The sequence below is a fragment of the Chamaea fasciata genome, unplaced genomic scaffold (assembly GCF_029207755.1).
Source record: "Chamaea fasciata isolate MVZ Bird 193981 ecotype frontalis unplaced genomic scaffold, bChaFas1.0.hap1 SCAF_1, whole genome shotgun sequence".
Classification (NCBI taxonomy): Eukaryota; Metazoa; Chordata; class Aves; order Passeriformes; family Sylviidae; genus Chamaea; species Chamaea fasciata.
This window is the reverse complement of record NW_027094086.1, coordinates 143,912,261-143,935,640: the sequence shown is the minus strand read 5'-3', so window position 1 is coordinate 143,935,640 and position 23,380 is coordinate 143,912,261. Positions and strand designations below refer to the sequence as shown.

Below are 23,380 nucleotides of genomic sequence, written 5' to 3'. Positions count from 1 at the left end.
AGAAAAAAAGCCTTTCCATGGTGTGATATCAGTAATTCCAAAAGCTCACAATGTTCTGTACTTTACCTATACTGGTGGGGGCAGTAAATTCATAAGCATATTGATAGAACTTCCTGGCTGCTGCTGGATTCATCTGGATCAGAGTGACACAGCGCTCACACCACACGGCCTCGGGCTGGCTGCTGGGGAGAAAGGAGTTCAGCAGGAGGTTCACGATGCGCCGCGACACCGGCCGAGAGTCGGCTTCAAGGCGAGACAGGAGATGCTCCATGGGACAGATATTCCAGAACTTTGTGAAGTGAAAAAAAGATAGTCAAAAGAGTTAAATCAAAATAATGGAGGAAAAAAGCATCACCTTCATTAAGGGATTTCCATGTTAATAGTCTAAACAAAGAGAAGGAATATTAACCTGAAAAATACAAGCATTTTTTATTTTTACAGCAATGTGTACTGGAGGTCAAATTCTGCAGCAAAAATGTTATTTTGCTGTGCTGATGTTTTAAATCTCCTGGTATCTCTGACTCACTGGTAAAACTGTGGTTCAATTCCAGTTGCATACACCTGCAATACTAATGCAATTCCAGAGATACAGGGAAGAACTATTTACTCTACAAGGATATCACCATAAAATAAAATTATTTGTCATTGTGTGCAATGTTTCATATTCTCCTCACAGGACAAAGTAGGACCAAACTACTTACAAGTATTGTGTAAACCTTAAAAACCTGTATGGATGAACACCCTTTCCAAAACCATCCCAAATTCTACATTACTAAATACTGAATGTATCCCATTCTTAGCAGCGCTCTAGTTTATTTATAATGTAGGTTATGAAATAGGCTATGAAATCCAAAAAGACTGCACAGCTGTTATGCCAGCTATAAACACTACATTTGTAATTTTTGTGAGAAGATTCTGAATTAATTATGCTGGACAATTTCAAATTAAACCCAAAAAGAAAAAAAAAAAAAAAAACACAACAACAACAACAACAAAAAAAAAACAAACAAACAAAAAAAAACAAAACACAAAAAAACCCCAAAAAAACAAACTCAAAAAACCAAAGTATTTTCCAATGCCAAGGAACCTATTTTACTCTTGAGTAGAATATTTGCAGCAGCTAATTACCCTGTGAATTCGAACTAGGGATGTCCCTGTTAGAACTGCCATAAAAAGCAAGTTTAAAGTGATCCCAGGACTTACCAGAGATACACATTACAGTTTTTAAATCAATAGGAAGTTATTGAAAAACATCTAACACTCATTAAGATTTTTTTTTCTTTATGAAGAAAAAACCTGATCTTTCCTTCCCCTAGAAAATCCCTGACATTGAGATTTATCTTTTTTCTCTGTCTTTAATGGCAACAAACTCAGAATAATTCACAAACCAAGTGACATCAGCCACTCCCTGTCTGGCTTCTCCTCTACACACTTCACCAACTTCAGAGCACTCCTCTGGATGCCTTCTAATAGTTTTATATCTTTATTAGGCTTAGCAAGAGACAAAACCCTTGTTAAATTAAAATATAAAATTGAAATTAAGAAACTATTAACATTAGAGAGTGGAATAAGAGCTCAAAGATGCTATAATGCCTGTGGCTGGACAGTATCACCCTAAGTAAGAGCCCACAGCAGAACACAAAATACATTAAAATTTGCAATAAAAAGACACCAAATTCCTGAAGGATGTGCGCACAAAATAGAAACAGACATTATAAAAATAGGAGAACTAAAGCAAAAAAGCTACTGGGTTAAGGTGTTAGGCATTTAGAAGAGTTGGGCAGCTGATGGAAGTGTGGCTGGGACCCACTGCTCTCCCCTGCCCATCCCTGGAGAGAACAAGGGCCCACACAGCACTCAGGATACCACAAATATTAAGAGTATTACCAGAGCAAAGCAGGTTCTTTCTTTCTTTTTTTAGGAACACTGCAGCAGTCTCAAAATGCACTTTTTTTTTTTTTTAATAGATGCCTTGATTTTGTCTCCTTATTACTTATCAAGTGTCATTATCCTACCTTAGCAGCCTTGGTAGCCTTCACTTTGAGCAGCATATCCACAAAAGCCACTCGCACTTTCTCAGAATTGTCATGAAGACTGTGTTTGGTTGCAGGCAGGAGCTGTTCCAGGAGTGGGTGACTTAGTTTGTTGTCTAAAATTATTGGCAGGCACTAAAATAAAATAAAATAAAATAAAAAAAAAACAAATCCAGAAAGTAGAGCTGAAAAATCTATAGCTAAAAATTGTTGAAGAGGACCATGACACTTCTCATGTCAAATAAAATAGGGGTAGACACTATGCATGCTTATTTTTCTTGCAGTATTCTTAGGTAAAAACTGCTTTGATTACTTCAAATTTACAGTGAACCGCGTTCAGTGAACTCACTTAGGCTAATCAGCTTCAGACCTACACTAAGACCATGACCTTGCCCTTTGCCTGAGAGCACACCAGCTCTCTACAATATGCTGATTTCAAATTAAAAATGTATTTCTCTTTTCCAATTCATTTTTAAATCAGCACTTTCTGCTTTTCCACGATAGCTCTCCCATGAAGCAATAGTGGAACAAGTGAGGATTAACAGGATGACAGCTTCAATTTAAGGCTGAACTGACACAGACACAAAATCTTCAAGTGAAAATGCTGCTTTGGGAGTTCATTTTTCTGACCAAGCTATCAGTTATTTCTCACATGCCAGAAAGATGTAGATGAACTATTTCTAACACAGTGAGCAATGCACGGGGGAAGGCATCACCAGATAAACTGGAATTATATCCATCCAAACCTCACACACACCAAGTGGGGTACAAAATCCTAATTGTGCATGTCTTCGGATGCATTAAAGCCACTGATGTAAGAACATCCTGGAACTTGCCTACATATATTTTCAAGTCTAAGCATAATTTCCAATAGCTAAAAAAATAAATTATTTGGTCCAAACAGCGTGTGTACAACTGGAATTGAAAAACCTTAGAGGGTCAGAAAGCCAATCAGTTACTATTCAAAAAGACATTTGTGTTTTCCAAACGTGTAGCTTTTATGAAATGGGCAAAACCTCCATGTATTAGGAACTCTATTGCCCAAGACATTTTGAAGAACAAGTAATTTCCTTGATTTAAAGTGGCCTATACTAGAAACCTGTACATCAAGTAGAATAGAAAAACTACAATCATGATAAAAACATTTACTTTAAAAACAGAGCATCGAACATCAGCAGATGTTACATCACATGCCAGCTCTCCAGTTATCTTCTTTAAAAGATCAGCAAGAATTGTTGGAGGAATCATCTCCCAGTACTTGGATGTGATCTGAGTAACTCCAAGTATCCCTGTAGAGCGGACAACTGGATGAGGATCCTCTAAGAGACTCTAAAACAAACAGGAGAATAATACTGTGAGCATATGGATTACTGTGACTCTACTGCTGTTTGACCTGAGCCTATCATAAACAAAATGCATTCCACTACCTTATAATCACTATGAAAATTGTCATACAATAGAAGAACTGTAGTATTAATAGTCCCTCAAGGCATTTTATTTTGCAGAAAACACGGAAATTTAAACCAGAAGCAAAACTAAGATAACTACTGGCCAACCTTTTTCATCGGACTTTTGAATTTATTTTTTTTTTAATAAATCAAGTCTTGCATTTGTGACTTAATTAAGAATATTTGGACTTCAATTTATATGAGTCTACACTGATGACTGTTCCTATGGAACAACATAAAAACTTTGAAATTCATTCAATCATCTGATGTTTACTCAGGAATCCCCAAAAATTTTCTTAATGAAAATACTATGCCAATTCTCACCCATATGGACTGGCAAAGAGATTTTTAGGTCTCCATTATATTTCATTTCAGAAATATTTATTAATACAGTACTGAACTTCCAATGAGTGCTTCCATAGTAACTGTGAATATCCCCCCAATCCTAGGTTAAGTAAGGATCAAGGATCATTACTCATGCATTTCATCTTTCAAAAGCATCTCCCATTCACAGATTAATGAATAAAAAACCGAAGTACTTCCTTTTTAGGGTTTAAAGTGGTATAGAGCATCTGCAGAAAACATATATTACAGAAATTTAAAATACTCATTTACTTTTGTATTTTCTGCACCACAGATCTCTATTTCCCTACAATTATCTAGAAATTCCATAAATTTTAATTGCATCAACAATTTTTTTGAGTTAGCTTTGATAAAAGTTTCATTAAAACTTACAAAAAGTTCTTCAAACTGTTTCTGAATTTCACTGTCCATCTCTTCAGAAGTAAAACTGGGATCACGAAGAGGAAAAACATCAACAAACAAAAATGCTGCATTTGCTCGAACTTCTGAGTTTCTGGCCTGTAACAAAGGAGGAAAAGATTTTTTTTTTCATAAGGATGAACTGTTAATATTCAAAGGTGTATCCTGTCAAATACTGTTCTCCAAACATTTTAACAAGTGTTTTTAATTAAGTAGATGGAAGAGATGAATTTATAAATGGATGGAAGAACTTAAAGTCACATATGAGTTTGAATATTTTATCTCACATTTCAGCCCATGCAGTAAAACCTGAGTTATGGTTACAATCAGCTTTCAAAGCCTATCAGCTCCAGTGACCCAGAGGAATAAGTCAGAGCCCTCCTGCTTTCTGTAATACTGAATAAATTAAAAGCAGTTGGGATTTCTCTTGGTGGCCCTAAAGCTCCTATTCAGGACAGGAGAGTCTTGAATTCAATCAGATTGGATTAATTAACTTGCTTGTCAAGAGACGGGTGATTTTATTGAAAAGCTCAAGCCTATTTCTTCAAGAAAATAATATTGAGTAACCAAGTACCAGAAAGCATGGAGAGTAACTTATCCAGCAAAAACATATTCAGTTCTGCATCTCTGAAGAACAGAACGTAACAGTAAGATAAGTATTAGGACCGTGTTCTGAGCCCCAGGCAGCTCATCAAAAATCTGTGGGAAGCATTACAACGTTTTACCATATTTAACAATTTGCAGTGTACTCCACCATATATTTTACTGGTTGTAGAGCCACAAATGCAAAAAATGAAGAAGAAAAAGGTGCATATTTAGACATTCAGTGAAATATAATTGATCCTGTGGAACCTTAAAGCACAGAAAAAGAGAGCAGACAACAAAACCATAAAGAAATTCAAGGCATCTCAAGGAGAAAGCTGAAATCTAACCACCAAACTGCATTTTATTTTTCAAAGATAGCAGTGCAATGATTAAAACCTCTGCTGACTTTGCTTGGAAAGAAGAGAGAAGGAAGAATTTTGTCCAGATTTTTGGTCCAATTAAAAAAAACAAAATCTCTCAATAAAACAGGCAAAGTAGGCCTAATTTCAACAGCAAGATGAAACAGTTCAGGGAAATTCTTGACTATTCTAATCATCCCATTTTCTTCTTCCCTTGTCATAAAGCACATTGAGATCAAAGGCAGGGAAAAGAAAGACGGCAATAACCATGTAATACTTAGACTTAAATAAAATAATGACAAATGAAACCAGAAAAACACAAAAGAAATGAGTAACAATTACTTCATTTACAATCTGTTCTGGATTTCTCTTTTTGACTAATCCTGATATGGTGGAGTAGAACCATAACATTTCAAATTCTTCAAGTCAAGAAAATTACTAGGAATTCTAAATGGAATACTACAAAGCAAATAAAGCAAATACATACATTCTTTAGTTAGAGACTTGTGTTATCCTTTATTTATTATGGATAATGCAAACAGTTTAAAGGTGAAAAGGTCATCACTCTTAATTCTATCCTAAAAATTTGTAGAAAATCCTTTAACTCTGAACTTGTCTATATTTAAGAATTAACACATAATAAGATAATATGTGAATTCAGGGTGAAATAGCTCTTCTGCACTAACATTGCATGTGAAAATTAATTCAAATGTGGTTTTGTGCAATAACCTAGACCTTGTCTACCACAGCCATTCCAGAAAGCTAATTTCCATAAACTTTTAAATTGCATTACACTGAATTCCATCAAGCTCACTTTTAATTCTGAACTGAGTACCCACAGGTCAAATTCCTGTCTTTAATTAACTGGAATTTATGCCAAATGTATTTGCATATTCAGGCACATACAATGTCTTCAGTGAGGTAGAACCTAAGACTTTAAATTCATGGCCTGTTTTAATCCACAGACTGCTCCATGCCAGAGCCAGCACTTATTTAAATGACTAATATTTCTTTACCATTATGCTTGTCCTATTCTGAGGAACTTTCAGAACCTTTTGAAACAGTATTTTAATTTTTTCTTCAGTTAATCTTCATAGGTTTCCTTTAAATTTTATCTGGTCTTACATGTTCTGAAATTCACTTCCAATTATTTAAAACACTGCTTCCTCAGGACATGTTAGTTTAAATGAGTGGGATGTTAAAAAAATAAAAAAGACAACCAAGCACTTTAAAGGAGTCACTTCCTTCAACAGCTTGAATTCCTGGAGGAGTGGTTCTTGACTTTTTCAGCTTGATAAGAAATAGCTTAATCACTACTTACCTCACACTAAATATCCATATTTTTTATATCCATATTTCTTCTCATACTAACAATCAATCACTGCACATCTCTTTTATGCTTGTATAACACTTGCTTTTCATAATAAGAACATGAAAAAAGATGAAGAAGTTACATAGGGGCTTATATTAGAAAAACCTAAAGTTGCATAAAGGCTTATAAAAGATGTGTTGGTAAAAGCCCCAACAGAAGCTTGTGCAATCTAAGTACTTGCAAAACAAGCAGTTGAAGAAAAACCAGAGAACTGCATTACAAATGTGCATTCTCAGTTTAAAGATTTAAGAGATGAAATCAAGTAGTTCAGCATCAACAGTTCTGGAATACATTGTATTCTTACAACTCTAGTATGTTTGCTTTCTGCAAGGAGGAGGAGTAAAGAGGCCCTGTGTGTCCTTTCTGTTTCATAACCACTGTTCTAGAACGGAATTTGTTCTTCACTATATGAAATTAGGGATTTGGCTAAAATAGGAGCATCAAACTGGTTATCTAAAATTAAACTGACATTTCAATCTTTGGAGTAGAATCCGTAACAGTAAGAACAGTTATAAGCTTCCCTTCTTAGTTCTGTATCTTAAACGACTGGTGATTCTGAGTCACAAAAACAATTCAAAATGCCAAAGACTTCATGCAGTACTGTATGATTTGTTCTAGTAATAGAACCATTAGTGATGTGAAAATCATGAATAGCAGCTGTTAAAAATTTCAATCACTTCTGGAATCAGGAATTCTTCAGCTGTCTTGCTGCAAGTCAATCATTAACCTTTTTTCCCATATGACACACCTTCTGTTACATATCTCCAAATAAATGTATGCAAATTTCCTTAGGTATGACAGAATCCTCCTCCAAAAAGCAGTCTAGTCTCACATTTGAGTCCTGGGCTTTGGAAAGTGACTACGACCCTCCACTGACAGGCAGAAACTCCCTTAAGAATGGAACAGTGTATTTTGTTAACTTACCAAAAATCACGTAAAACCCCTGTTCTTTTCAGAGACAGAAATATAGAACATAAAGGAAGCCATGCTTTGTAGCTGTCTCTGGCACTAGGGCACAAATGGTGCACCCAGGAGGCTCCTTGTTTATTTTAATTCTAAAAGGGTGGGATGCATCCTTTAATGTAAGACCAAACCAGCCACTGAGCCAGCAACGACTCAGTTCATATTCCCACCTCTACCACAGAGCCCTGTTGAAACCAAACAATTCTCAACTCCTACCTGTAACTCATTAAGCCCATTCTAAACAACTTTTGAAGTTAATAGTAAATACTTCCAACTTTGACAATTTCAAATACCTTTCTCATGTCTAGAGAAGATGCTTATGACCAACAGGTAAATGAAATTGTCAATGTTTACAGAAATTAACTTGGCTGAATGTGTATGCTCTCACAAACAGGGATTTCATAACTTCAGACAAAATAAAAGCTGTCACCAAAGAAAGAAGCTCGACTCCTCTTAATCACAGAGGGTAACAGGGTAGACAAACTGAAGTGGGTCCCCTTTAGTCCATGCATGCAACCCACAGAAGGACATACACACACCATAAAAGAACTACCAGTTAGAAACCCCATTCTGAGAGCACATCCATACCATGAATGTCTGTCTATACAATGCAACTAGAATAAAAGTTTTCCTAAATTAATACTCTAATAAATTCATTGAGCTGTATTTTAAGGCTGGTAATTAATCAACAGGTGAAACTAAACCATCCTCTGAATGTTTCTGGCTTTGATCAATGAAATACTGACAACTCCCTAAAGATCTTGGAAAAAGATAATACAAGATTACACAGAATTTTCAGATTGAGAAGATAAGAATACCAACTGCAACCCTCAAAAGCACTCTAGATACTGTAAATAAAAGTGAATTTTACAAGTAAATTACATTAACAAATCAGAATATTGTGCATACTACACCGAATTACAACTTGTAATGTTACTCAGCTACATCTGTGATGTGATGTTAAATACTCATTTTGGTTTTCGTGGCCATTTCATTTTAAAAGCAAATAATAAAACCAGAAGATGTGGAAGGGGCCCAAAATTTAATAGCTGGAGAAAGACAGTTGTATTTTCTGAAAAGGATAATTACCTTCAGTGCTCTCCAGAGGATGGGCTGATACAATCTGTAAAGCATTTCTTCAACTCCTTGACGAACTTTACTTTGTTTATGAAAATAACACAGCATCTAAGAAAAAACAAATAAAACAGGCCCCAAAGCCATTTTAACATTCTACATTCGGAAAGTGGTAAGGGGTTGTCTCATTTCATAATTATGTAAGACCAGAGTTTTCATACCATGGAAATGATAAAACTAAACATATTAATTGGCCCTTTATCTTATGAGGTCTCAAAAATAGTAAAATTAAAACAATCTAATAAATATTTTATTTTATAAATTTATGGAGTCAATAAGTTTATATAAAGATGTACAACTAAGAAAAAAATGTGGCTAGAGAATTTCACAGCAACACCTCATTTTTGTTACTGTAAAAAAATTATTTTTAAAGTAATTGGCAGAAATACTTTGAAACCATGAAATTATGGACTACAGATAAATAAGCCTTTTGTCTGTTAAGAACAAAGGAACTTATCTGTTAAGTGGAGTTATCCAAATACACATGTACAGACCTAATACATTCTTTATGCATTGATGAAAAGCTAGTATCAGCACAGCACTGTTCAGGACTCAAAACTGTGCTTAATTAGCTAAAAATCCTGTCATTTTTGTATCTGAATTATGCAGAAAAGAAAGAGAAAGTGGAAGACCAGAGCAGAATACGAGAAAGGACATCATGTAACTCGATATGAAGAATTCCTCCATTTGAACCACAGAGCAGTTTGAGCTGTGTTCTAGGCCTGGTAATTAATCAGAAGGGGAGACAAGATCATCCTCTGAACATTTCTGGCCTTGATCAATACAGCACTGATAACTCCCTGAAGATCTTGGAAAACAGAATACATGAAATTTGAAAAGAAGCTGACCCTCTAGTGATCAGTTCAAATTTATTCCAAGACCTGCTCCACTTGCAGCCCAAAGACATATTTATTCACTGTCCTCTTTCAAGACCGTAAGCCTCAGAGTCTGAAAAACATGAAATGACCTGTCAAAAGCCTGTTCCATCGATCAGGAATCACAGGACAAGGAAATCCTACAGCTATGAGAAAACAAAGCAGAATAAAGCCCCTAAAAAAACAACCCCAAAAAATCCAAACCAAAACAAATAAAAAACTCACTACAGTATTGTACACTGGTATGTTGAGCTGTATACTGCACACAGTGTAGACTCTGGAGCCTGGGTAAAAGGCTTTGGGTGAAAGCATGGGAGGGAAAGGGGCATTGATCAAATCAAAATGTCTTTAAAAGCCTTGTGCATGTCTCTTTCTGCTTCAAATGTTCTGCTCGTGACTAAATGCCACAGAGACAACTAGAATCAAAGCTTGTCCCTATAAACATATATAAATCCCCTACATAAAATAAAAAGAAAAAAGCCAAGTTTCATTTCAGACCCATCTACTAAGTTTGCCTCAAGAAGGTTGTGACTTTTTTTCCCTGTGATCATCTATGGAAAGGTCAATTCTATGGGTAAAGAAAGCTTGGACAACAGACAGCAAAAATTATTTCTGGCACTCTGGAAAATCCCCTTCTATTTCTAGCTTTGAGCAGCAAAGACAAATCTGGTACAGAACTATAAGCAGGCTCCTCCTAAGATTTGTTCTAACATTGCTTAGTAGAATATGCTATTTTTTAAAATATTTGTGGTGGGTTGGCCCTAGTCACCAGCTAAACACCCACAGTCATTCACACACTCCCTGCTCAGTGGGGGAGAAAAAGACTTGAAAGAGAAAAGCAAGTTCATGGGTCAAGATAAGGACAGGCTAACAAATGAAGCAAAGAGGACAAAAAAAAAAAAACCGCAAAGGGGTGATGCAAATGCAACCACCCACCACCTGCCACAAGCAAACCAATACTCAGCCAGGCTCCAGCAGTGGCTGCCTCCCCAAAATCCACTTCCCCTCAGTTTGCTGAGGGAATGATGCTTGTATGGCATGCAGTATCCTTCTGCCTCAGCTGTGACCTCCCAACTTCAGCCCATTCCCAAGGGAAAACATGGGGAGGAGAAAGCCTTGAGACCACTCAGCAGCAGCCAGAGCATTGCTGTGCCACCAGCACACCCCAAACACAGCCCCAGACAGGCTGCTGTGAAGGAAAGTATTTCCATTCCAGCCATACACGGTATGGTATTTTAGTATGAAATGGAAATTTTCCACTTTGTAACAACTGATCTCATTTTGGTGTCACTAGTTCATGCAATGCTTTCCTGGAACTTACCTCTCTAACTTTAGAATGAACAGGAGAACTTCTGGGAAGATGAATTCCATGATGCATGAAATCCTGAATGCAGTTATATTCAAGTACCTACAGTAAAAACACACACATGCTCCTGTTAACAGAATAAAACAGTAATAAGGACTGTAGCTGTGCAGCAACTATATTTTTCCCTAAACTAGCAACAGAAAATAGTGTCTGCTATTATTTCTTACTTGGCTTCTGCTTGGCCCAAATTTTTGCATGCTGGGGGCCTCAGTCTGCCTCAACTGATTTTAAAAATTTCAGAATATATAATTTATCCAATTGTCAGGAGCTAAAAGAAGGGTAAATAAGAATATTTTGGTATCTGAAATTTTGCTCTAGCATTGTTGTGATCTGTAATTATGCCTTTAATTTTTTCCACAGAAATCCACAAAAACTAGATAAATACTTGAGCTATCAACTATACAGACTTGCATATACTGAGTAAAAGGTTCAATAATTCAGCTAATGGGTATGTTTATGAAAAACATTGTGTAAATGCATATTTGTGTGAACAGCAGAATTAAAGGTGTTTAACTGCAGCCAAGCTGATCTCAGTGGGAAAACATTCAAAGCATGACATATAGTTCCTCCTTGACAAGGCCCCTTCCTTAGGGAAATAATTTTTTAAGGCTTGTTAAAGGAACCTCTCTGAGGTACAAAGTCACGAGTCTTTCCCACCGTGAAGTTCAAAACTATCCAAATGAAATTTCAAGCACGGTGTTACCTCTATGAAGTCTCCTGACACCTTCTTCCAGGCCCTGAAGTAAACTTCTGAAATGTATTCCGTCAAGGACCTGTATTAACATATTGGAAACACTGTCAAGAAAGCATACTAACTATAGCTATGTGTCTTGGGTTTTGTAACCAAAAAAAGAGTTTATTCTATTCCATCTGTTGAAACCCGGTTGGGGAGATTTTCTTTATCTGTAGTAACTCCAGAAGGGAGAGGGTAACTGCCTTCCCTGGTAAAAAGGCACTGTTAAAACCGGATGGGGCATTGTTTCTTATCTCTGTTCATTGTTCCACTACCCCCATGGGGATCTCTTCTGTTAATGGGCCATTAAAGCTCACCAATGACACGACACATTACATCATCCCATTGTGAGATGCTCCACCCAGGGAGGAGGAGCCAAACCATTTCCACCTAGATAAAAGGAGCCACAAGTGTCACCAGACATTCAGTGTTCCCATGGGACTCCCAAAGGAACACTGGACTCATCTCTGGACCCTTGGCTCCACAGGACCCTGCTTCCAAGAGAACCACATCTACCACTCCAGGAGGGCTTACTTTTGGACTGTTTCCAACACCCTGACCAACAGGTGTCAGGTTGAATTTCTGACTGTGTCAGGGTTTTCTAGGATTTCTTGATTGTTTGTTTTCTTATTCTTTTGTACTACAACATTTGTATAGTTTTTAATATCCCTAGTAAAGAACTGCTATACCTATTCCCAAAATCTTTGCCTGACAGCCTTTTAATTGCAAATGTATAATTATTTTGAAAGGGGGAGGGGGGGTCTTACATTCCAAAGGAGACTCCAATCTTCCCTGGCAGATACCTGTCTATCTAAACCAAGACACTATGTACAATTCAAAAAGGTGAAGCATGAAGTTTTGTATAAGAACCAATATTGTTCTTAATTCTGTGCATCAAACTGATTTTTACAAGAAATTCTCTTTTTCAAGTCTACACCCCTAACTACCAAGTTAACTCTTAATTAATGAACCCAAGCACTATTACATGATACTTGAAATATCTCTTATGGTGGGAGAGTCAAAACATTCACAGGGGTACTTCACCATTTATGTCATGAAGAATGCCTTAAATTATTTATAGAGATGTACAGGAATACATTATTCTACCTAAAAGATTTAGAAAGCTTCTGATTTTAATACAATTACTTCTGCATTATTTCACTGAATGATCAAAGAAAGAAACTCCATCTTTTTCATCCATCAGCCAAGTTCTCAGGCTATGATTTATCCTGCAAGTCACTTCTCATTAGAATTTCTTATATAGAAACCTAGCAAATTATATTAGAGATTGCTCATAGGAAAAACCAGAAACACCCCACAACAGGAGAGATGGACCTGCAACCCTCACACAAGCACTGCAAATAATGCACTCCAATTTCTATCAAAGTCATTTGCTTTAGCTAATGGCAAATAAACATTTACTACTCCCATAACTGTACACCCAGACACTTCAGAGGTACTATTTAATGAAGCTGCTGAAACAATATAGCAGTTATCCTCAGAAGAGTTGTGGGTTTCTGGATCCTGAAATATTTTTTCAATACACTAGGTATTTTTAGAATGTGACAAGGTTTTAGTCAAGCTCTTACTAATTAAGAACTCTAACTGGGGTGCATACCTTGGAAGCAACTGTAATTGGTTTTTAACAGTTCCATGTATCATTTTAATGAAGTTAACATTCCAGCTGAACAAAAAACTCAAGAGTCTTCTTCCCTGTGGGGAGGGGAAAAGAGGAAAAAACAAAGCTCAGAAGAATATCCAATTTAAGAGCTACCTCAAAAATCAGTAAATGCAAAGGAAATTACATACTTAATTTTAAAATGAATAGGGAAAATGGAAAAAAAAAACTATTTAAGATCCTTAATTATTAAACAGAATTCAAGCACTACTTTTAGTCATACTGTAGAAAAAACACAGAACAAATGAACACATCTGTGGATCACATATCTGCCTCCACTCTTTCAATGTCCTTTCTGTTTTGGTGTGCCTTCAAGCAGCATTCCAGAGTGATAACAGACTGTGCACTCAGCACCCTCAAGGTTGAGCTCTGCCAAGGGCAGTGTCATCCCAGGGTAACTGGAATGATGATGAAGGCAAAATAAAACACCACAACAACTCCACCAGCACTGGACACAGAAGCATTTTTAACAAAGCCACAGAGAACAGCCGGGTCACTGAGGAAATCAAATGTTCCGATCTGCAAGGACAATTCCTTTCCTCTAGCCACATGAAAGGTAATATTGTAAACCTCCTGGAGCTGCTTTCATTCATGAAAACAGAAACTATTTTTCTCAAATTAGTTTTCTTCCACTTTAACAAATCAGGAACAATGATGACAAATCTGATGAGCAATAGAATTTTGCAATAAAAGGCAGTGAAGGCTGTGGATGAAGGAAATAAGCCAACACTCTTCCAGAATCAGCAAGATTTGCCCAAGGAATTGGAGCCTTTTGCAGTATCTGTACAGGCAGCCTCACTCTGACTTAGGTTACAGATGAAGGTGAGACTTGAAAATGTTTGATCACACATAAGGGAAAGTCAGCCATTTGTAAGAGTCCTTTGTATATGTCAGTTTTCTAGCCAAAATAAATTTGGAATATTAATTCCTTGGAATATTAATAGAGGAAGTACAATAGTAAAGGGCACATTGGCAGAAGTGCAAAAGGGTCCCTGAACAAACAGCAGAGGTTCAGAGGCACTTCCATTGAGAGCTGGACCAAGAGCTGTGTTCACACCTAAGACCAAACACAGAAAATAGAATGCCAGTCACACTTGGAGCTGGAATGTCACAGAGTAGGGGCAGGAGATGGAAACACATAGTCAGAAATTGCCCTGTAGTGCAATTGCTAGGTGAAATGCCTTTGGGTGAAGTAACTCAGAAGCTCATAAAATCAAGACCTAAAGGCTAAATACAATGCCAAGATTCTTGTCTACAGGTAGGTCTGATGGAATCCTTCCTGTCAATGAGACTTGTCTCTATCTCCAACTTTGGTGGCCTAATATAAACGTAGAGGAGCCCCACCTGGCATGTGACACATCAACATCCCTGACAAAACAAAAGGTCAAGGGAGTTTTGATCTACAGTTCTTTCCTCAAGGCAAGGATGAGGACAAACTCAAACTCATCTCATCTTCTACAGCCCCAGCATCAAGACAGATAATAAAAAGCCAAAAGATGGCTTTCAACCACTTCTTTTTAGCCTTAGGTTTCAAAAGATTGAGCCTGCTCCTGAAAATGATGATGTCTCTAACTTAATCTGCTGCTTGTGATTAATGGATCTGAAACAATTTTTGGTATCAACATTCTCATTTATCATGAGAAGTAACCCAGTGATGGGTGAATAAGACTGTGAACTTGTCATCTTTGGGATCCATGCAGTATCAGAGTGTTGGGTGTCTTGTACTGCTGTGCTTGTGGACACAGAGCACCTGATTTTGTCCTACGCACAGAGAGAAGGTTAGCAAGGAAAGAGTACAACAGACCCACCTCTATAACACAGTAACATGCTCTGCAGCTGTTTGACTGGAAGCCCTATCTGAACCAGAATGTTTCCATAAATCACAAAGATAAAAATTCAGAGGATCACTCCACTAATGCAGCCTAATAATAAGCCTCTCAGAAACATTCCTCTGTGTTGAATAGCACAGCCTGGGAAGGCAGAAACACTGAACTCCCTGATCTTGCAATGAGATATAGATGTGCAATTCTCTATCGGTTTAATCTGATTTAGAACTGATACACTGCATTCCTGACCCTTCCCTTCCTTCACTCTTGCATATGATGAACCATTCCAGACAGTTAATCTGTCTGAAAAATAATCTTACTAGGAGAAAACAGCTACCTCCTTCAATCAACCCATGACATTGCTGCTTGAACATTACACTGTGGAAAGGAAAAGAGGAATGCTAGCCCATGGCAGCACAGGATCATTGCAACCAGGAGTTACAGCAGCTTACACTGCTATGGTGCTGCACTCTGGGATATGTACTGTAAAAACCAGGATTACTTTTCTTAGGAACTGTAGGACAAGTCTGCAGGCATTAAAGGGAGTATTAGGCCTGCTACACAGAAGCTCAGTTTCATCTCAAAGCAGTTCATACATCATGTTGATATTTGGTATTACTACGAGCATTTTAGAAGCAATACAGGATGCTAAAAAAAGGTTCGGCAGAGATACTGGGGGAGTGTTGGTTGGTTTCTTGTTGCTACAAGAAATCTATCATTAGTGAAATGAGCCAGAAAGGGAAATTAGAGAACACACATGAGGAGTGTTATCACTGCAATTGAAGTCCCACAGCACGCAAATCCCAAACAGAAGGACTTGCAACTGAAGTGCAATGGCTTCATAGCAACAGGAAAATGCTCTGAACACTTTGAACCTCCTGTCTGCCGAGCTAGGAAAATCCAGGTTGATTACCAGTCTGGATAAGTACTGGAAGTTTATATAGTGAAGTTGGATTTCTGCTCACAGAGACGTGTGAATTTAGATGTTTAAGTGCCTGAAATGTCTAAAGAGTGATTCACATGATCAGCAGTTTAGTTACCATTTTATGGAGCTGAATACTTCTGTTGACTCTGCTGACTAGGGTTAATGTGGCACACCCTAAACACAGAGCAATTCCACATGCCCAGATGGTTTTCCAGAAGGCAGAGATCTATGACAGTGTTTTACATGCCAGCCCCACTAGGATGTCTGAGGCAACTCAGGTCATTTAACGTAGCAAGGGGTCATTCACATAAGCAATCAAATCCTTCCCAGGACCTGTACTGATTATGCTCCTGCACAGATGTCTAAATTTATTTCAGACAATTAATTTAACTGAACCCTGTCCTGGGATCTTTCCAGAATGGGTTATGGTTCTCCTTTTATTCTGAACAGGATGTAAAGTGACTTGTGTATTGGGCTGGCATGGCAAGGTTTTGGTAGTGGAGGCCTGCAGAGGTGGTTTCTGTGAGAAGCTGCCAGAAGCTGTCCCCGTGTGAATACAGCCAAAGCCAGCAGGCTCCAAGGCAGACCCACCACTGGCCAAGGCTGAGCCCTCAGGATACAGCTGGAGCTGCTGCTTTCAGTCAGTCCTTCCAGCCAGAAAGCAAAGAATCCAGAATTAAGGATTTAAACCACTAATGATCAGATGACAGAGCAGAGAGTGCAGTTAGGTGCTCTCTGTATCTACCTAGAAAGAGACAGGCCTATGAAAATGCAAACATGACAGAATGAATAGAACCAGAAATCCCTGGGACAGCAAAGAGAAAAATCTTGGGCAGAGAAGCAAATGTGCAACACGTAGCCAAATCTGTAGTTCTTGTGGAGCAAAGTGGATGAGTTTTAATATGCCAGGAAAAATACTCATTACCAAGTCTGATTACCATTGCTTTTTTCCCATTATTTAAAAAAAAAAAAAAACACAGCAAAACCACAACTTTTATACTGAAAGCTGTTTCACTCAAAGATTCAAGGTGAAAACTTCCTTTAGAAAAGCTGTGTAGTAACTTGTAAGTTATATTAAAAGTCTCACACGACATGGAAGAAAAAAGAACTAAAAGTATTTGCTTCTGAAGTCTAGATAGCAGTTGTATTTTAAATATATAATTACCAATTATTTGCTATGCCTATATAAATAAGAAATATTAAAATAATACAGTGGATTCAAATATAACAGAAGAAAAAAACCATACAGAATCAAATATAGCTAATGCATTTTATGTACTGTGACAAAAAACACACACAAGTACACACTTTTTCCAGATGGCAAAAAATGGCTTAAAATGAAATACACCAAGAACCCAAAATTAATTGAAAACTCTGTCAATGAAGTCTTACTTGTCTTTTCTCTTGCCACCCACATTTTTCTCTTTTTCCATTCCCACTTCTTATATCACCTTAGTGCATCATAATTTTAGTCAAAACTAAGATACCATAAAATATGATACATAAGTAACAAAAACAGCACCAACTTCATGGCAGGTATCCAAACCCTGCTCTAGCAAACACTTCACCCAACTTCTTTGCTATCTCCATTTTTAAAATGCCATAGCCTTATACTGCCACAATCATGCTGCAATCTCAGAGCTCATTTTATGACAGAAGTTCATTTATTCCACAGGAAAAAGAATATATCTATTTTACACATGCAGGCAGGAGTTAGAACTTCAGAGACAAAGTCAGGTGGTCTGGTCACCTGATCAGAAAAAAGGCTTGGACACCACTATTCTGGTGCACAGGCACAATCTAAAAACAACAAAACAGCAGCTCCGCACTGAGAGAAATGTATGTAGTTAAATTAAGTCATTCTCATTTTTCTGTAAAGTTGGGCTCTTTTTATGCAACTTTTAGAACAAAGTATGGCAACACAATCTTCTAGATGGAGTAATTTAGAAGGAAAATTATTTTGCTACAATTACTTGCTTTCAAAAAAAGAAAAACTGCTATAAAAGAAAAGAATTACACCAGGGAATGATTTCAAGTATTGAGGGAAATGCACTGGAAGCAAAGCACTTGATTCTTCTTGCCTCAGGATAAAAGAAGTGGACTGAATATTTAGACATCAACTTTCACACTTTAGTCTGGAATAAGAACGAGTTTTCCAAATAAAACAGAGAATCAACCATATCTAGCTTGGAGTCAGAGCTGATTTGTCTCATGTTGCTACCAACTATACGGTAAAAAAAGACAAACTGCAGAACTATTAAAAGCAACCAAACCTCACTGGCACAAAACCACAGTAGATAAAAGTTGGCTTACCTCTTCTTTCTTAATGTGTTTTACACTCAAAAAACACTGAAGCAACAAGTCCTTGACTTCATTACTCTCATCAGACTCATAATCAAAACAAAGTAATGTCTGATGTAGGTTCCAAACACGAACGAGATCTGCACCCTGACAGGAGAGAAGAAGTCCACATCAGAGTGGAGCAGGCATGGCTTTAATGCAAAGCAGCACTGAAAGGATTTTAAATAATGAACCTGAAATGTATTGCTACAGATTGTGAAATTATGAACACTCATTTCATCACATTACTGGGAAAAAATACACGTAACTGCAGAAATTCTGACTTCCAACAAATGAAGACATGTTAAAGTTCAGGAAAAAAGTTGCCATTCCATGCAAAATATGTAAAAGCCACATCATTCCACCTTCTAAACTTCATACAATACATACAGTAAACAGGAAAAATAGAGGAAAGAAATAAGGATACATCCACTGGGTTAGTGCAAAAGATGTGTATTTCAATACTCGAAGTAACACACACATTTTGAAAAATGGAAGGAAAATTATTTGTGGAAAGATAAAGAGAAGACGAAGCTTCCCACAAAAGCTGTCTCTAAGCTTAGCTGAACATAGTAGTTAAAATCTGACTTGACAAAAAGAGTCAATGCAATAAAAACCTTGGTCATTGGACTGGACAAAAGAGTGAAAAGATGAAAAAGAAAAAAAAAAAACAAAATCCAGTTCACTTGTGAAACTGATGCCAAAAATCTTTAATTTTTTTTCTAGAGAAGGCAGTGTTTTATTGGAGGGATTATCTTCCTTGAACTATTCAATAATACCCTGAAAGTGAATACAGCCTCAGCATACCGTGGCAGCTTTACTCAGGCTTTTTCTCAGCAGAATGACAAACAGAGTCTTCCCCAGCTGCTCCTTCCCTTCCAGTCCCTTCTCCCACCACATCTGACACACACGTTGGATAGCATCCTGGAGGGTGTTTTCAGATGCAGGTAATGCAGGAAGAATCCCTACAAGAGTAATGAAATAATTATTTACTGCAATGAATCAAGTCATTCCTGTAAAACAGTAGGCTGCTAGCACACTAACTTCACCTCACAGTGTCAGCCAGCTCCTGCCACATTTACACACCTTCAAGGCTTATGTTCACTGCAGGATTTAAGCAACTCTAAGGTTTGGTCCAAGTTTTTGAATCAGTAACAATGGAATACTGAGTTTCCATTTAAAGTAATATAAGTCAAAGGATAATCAAAGTTACCTTCCACTGGGTGAACAGCTGGGAGAAAGAAAACTATTTACATTCCAACTTCTAAATTGTGCAGCTGATTTTTAAGTAAACACTCCCTTAATTTTGTCTCATAAATATGAACTCAAGCCCGTACCAACTTTTCTCCTGTGAATTCTGTTTCACAGGCCAGCTGGATTTCAGTCAGATCAAACAGCCTCTGAAAAATGCTGCATGCAGAGAAGTACTCACCATTTAGTATAAAAACACATTCTACAAGAGCTTTGTAGTTTACATTGTCATCCACTGCAGGTATGGAAGCAGTAACAACAGCTGCCACTCCTTGGATCACTGCTACGGTTTGTTTCTGAAAAAAAGCAATGCTGAGGAAACACTTCTGCAGTTTGTTTTGGACTCAGAAAATAACTCAAACAAGAAATAAACCTTAACAACAAAGAGCAAATCTGAATTGTTATTATGCTTCCATTTTAAAGAATGAGCATGCTGGCAGCCAAAGCCTATCAGATAAGAGGCAGAAGAACAGATTTTTAAACTACATCTTTTCAAAAAGTTTGAAAAGGGTTTTCAGCTCCAGCTGGCAGATAACTTTGTGACTGTACATGTGTATCTGTTCCTGCAACAAACCTACTCAATCACACATCCATCCTAGAGCTGCAAAGCCCCTAACCAGCAGGGTCTGGTGTCACTCAGAGATGTGTACATCTGGTGTGTGATTCTACAGGCCTCCGAATGGATCACTGATTTTTCTATAAGCCTCTGGGTTCCTCTAATGATTTCCCCACTGCATTTCTTTTCTTGCCCCAAAATTAAATAACCTTTTCCCCCAGTATTCTTAAGGCTACACAGACTACAGCACAGGAAGCAGTATATAAGGGTCTGAGTCAGGAAAATTCTATATATTCCAAATTTGTGGAAGGGGCAGTCAAATCTGGATTTCATGATCTTCATTAAATAAAATGACATCACAAATCAAGTAGTGAATTTCTTATACGCTAGCAACTTAAACTTAACATCTGCAACATTAACATTTGTTTACTGAAATGAGACAGAGAAAAAGCCCATTCAACTCTACTGAGAAAACTAAGTCACATCTTTCATATTAAAAATTATCAGCAGATCTAGTCTTCTACAGTATAGACCAATCATAAGTTCAGCTTAACCCAAGCATAAATTAAGTCATCTAAATAATGGGCAGGAAGGTGATATTTGTAACTGATCTTATTTGATAACCCTTGCATGTTTTCAGATGTTGTGGAAATATTCCATTTTATTTCCCAAAAACATGTAACAGTCATCATATTTTAATTTTACAAGATTCTTACCATTTCTGGAACTGTCTCAACTTCCATGTCATCATCATTTTTATCATCTCCAGACCTGTCCCATGTTTCCACAGGGTTCTCCATCAAGCTCTCTGTCAGCAGCTGTGTCAGTCTCTGCCATAGCACTTCTTTTTGCTTTCTTGGCAATTCTTGAAGTAGCTCATCCAAGTCAAAATGATCCAATGTATTTTTCTATAAATAGTCAGATGGTACCACTCAATCCCACATCAGCACAGTGGCTTGTACTTCAACACTGTATTTTCTACATTTAATGTGGGTTCTTACATTAATGATTAATTTACATTCCTCTGCAGTTATGGAGCTAAAATATCTTCCAGAAGTTATATTTTTTTAAAATAGCATAAGAAATTCCTCCTAGTTAACTCTATCATGAGGCAAAAGTGCTGCCTTTAAGACAAAAGTCTTTAGCCCTTGATAGCAATGAAGACAATTTTATACTCTGAGCTAAGCAGCTCAAAACTGCACAGAATTTAAGTCCCTGATTATATCTTTGCCCTCTTAAATATCAATTGATGATGGCTGTTGAAAGAAAACCCTTAGGCAAGGACTGGAGACGTAGCAGTCAGTAGAGCCATAGGGACAGCACTCATTTGGGATATGACCTGCACACACCAGAGCTCTGCACACAACTACACTGTTTTAGGGCCCCACATCAAACTCAGCTCCTGAGCCTGCTGACAGGGAAATCACCATCAGTCTCCAACAGAGGCTGCACCATGAGGCTGATCTGAACTATTTCGTAGTAAGAAGTTGGCTGGAAGAATTTACCTCAGAGACACAAGGAGTCTGTGAGCATCAAAGAAGGGTAGGCAACCTGCTAGGAAAGGGAATATGCAGAGAGAAGATAAGAAGGAAAACGAGGCACAACTAAGAGAGAGAACAGATAATTTCTGAGATATAATTTGCAATACCGAAGTGAAGGTCTACTGGATCAAAAACACTTCAGAGGATAGCGGGAGAATCTCCTTGATCTTGAAATAAATGTATTTTTAGTTTGCCAATACACTGCAAGGCATCAAAAAGAAAAAGTCGAAGGTAAAAACAGAAAAGAATGAAAGAAGCAGCAATAAGTATTAGAAAGTTCCCGGAAGGGTATGAGAAGAAAGACCCTGTTACATATTTATAAGAGAATTTCTATTCTATTCTACAACTGAAAACAAATACAATAAACCAAAGGCCTCACAGGGAGTTCTGCAGCCCTGTGCTTCAAAACAAATCCAAAAGACAGGATATTAAGATTGTACCATTTTGAACAGAAAGAATGAATTCATAATAAGACCAGAGCTTTTGGATTTTTCTTTGGGATGATATGAGATAGAATTATTCCAAAATCTATGAAGGGAAAAGATGACAGTGAATGATAATCACATCTGTGATTCCTATTTTTGTGTCTAAGAAGTTACATATTTTCTTGAACTGGAATGGGATTTAGTGGAAACAATTAACAGCACCTGTTGAAGATCTCAGTGAACAGCACCACAATATGACATTTTTAAAATATTACAAAGGAAAAAATGAAAAGCCCACAAGAAACCCTGAAGGAAAATTAGCAAAGCCCTGGAATTTTAAAAGACACAGATGAATCAAAACATTGAGGGTGTGGAAAAGAAAAAAAATCAAGGAGGTTGGGGTGTATGTAGAAAACAGACACTGAAAGTAGCAGTGATGCTAAAACCAGAACTTTCATGAGAGTTTAAAAGGCAAATTCTAAGGCTAGAGCTCCAACTAAGTAGCAAATATAATACAAAAACTAAGGAAAGTAGTGAAGCTTTAATAATGATTTATTTAACCACAGCCTCTGCCAGAAAACAGTCAGGAATTTTTCAAGGGAAAATCAAAAAGGAAGACCTCATACTAAGGTAAGACATGGTCACACATCCTCCACTGCTGAAGGCTTCAAAAGGAAATTAAAATAACTCTCGGACAGTCAAAAAGTCATGTGGATATTTGTCTTCCCTTATGCTCCAGAGGCATGAAGACAATTTTAATCAATATACTTATTGTAGCTGGTGACATAAAGCTTCCAGAGATATTGGCAACAGTTTTCAACTGTTGCAAGAAAACTCCTTTGGTGATGAACAATAAAAGGATGAAAAAAAACCCAACCATTTTTAATCCAAATAGTCCATGGGATACTAAAATAAATTACTGAATGTAGATGGCAGAATCAACACAACCAAATCAATTGAAAAGGAAACACTGCAAGAGAAAACTAAAGCAAATAGTTTTTTGTTAAAGTGTTTAGATTTAGGGAGAAATGGGAAGGAGAATTTAAGCAGAGGCAACCAGGTAATAAAGTTGTCATCTATAACTACATACAGGCACACAAATGAAATAAATAGTAAATTTCTTGAGGAAGGATTCAAGGATGTTTGGCAGACAAACTCTGTAAGTTTATTATACAGAACATGGCTGTGGGTTTAATACAGTTGCTACA

General features: G+C 37.2%; 1 protein-coding gene across 3 annotated transcripts in view; it reads right to left on the bottom strand.

The window, feature by feature from the left end:
• NCAPG2 (non-SMC condensin II complex subunit G2) overlaps positions 1-23,380 on the bottom strand; it is a 46,083-nt gene that overhangs the window by 20,850 nt on the left and 1,853 nt on the right. For 2 of the 3 annotated variants that reach the window (XM_066200700.1, XM_066200708.1), the window contains exons 3-14: positions 20,923-21,114; positions 19,832-19,946; positions 19,207-19,364; positions 18,373-18,507; positions 13,249-13,343; positions 11,601-11,670; positions 10,853-10,939; positions 8,612-8,707; positions 4,217-4,342; positions 3,183-3,362; positions 2,016-2,168; positions 67-289 (exon numbers count right to left, since the gene is read on the bottom strand). In XM_066200700.1, the coding sequence (XP_066056797.1) occupies positions 67-289; positions 2,016-2,168; positions 3,183-3,362; positions 4,217-4,342; positions 8,612-8,707; positions 10,853-10,939; positions 11,601-11,670; positions 13,249-13,343; positions 18,373-18,507; positions 19,207-19,364; positions 19,832-19,946; positions 20,923-21,114 (1,630 nt within the window). The remainder of the gene's footprint in view (positions 1-66; positions 290-2,015; positions 2,169-3,182; positions 3,363-4,216; positions 4,343-8,611; positions 8,708-10,852; positions 10,940-11,600; positions 11,671-13,248; positions 13,344-18,372; positions 18,508-19,206; positions 19,365-19,831; positions 19,947-20,922; positions 21,115-23,380) is intronic. The other variant, XM_066200715.1, reaches the window with a different exon arrangement.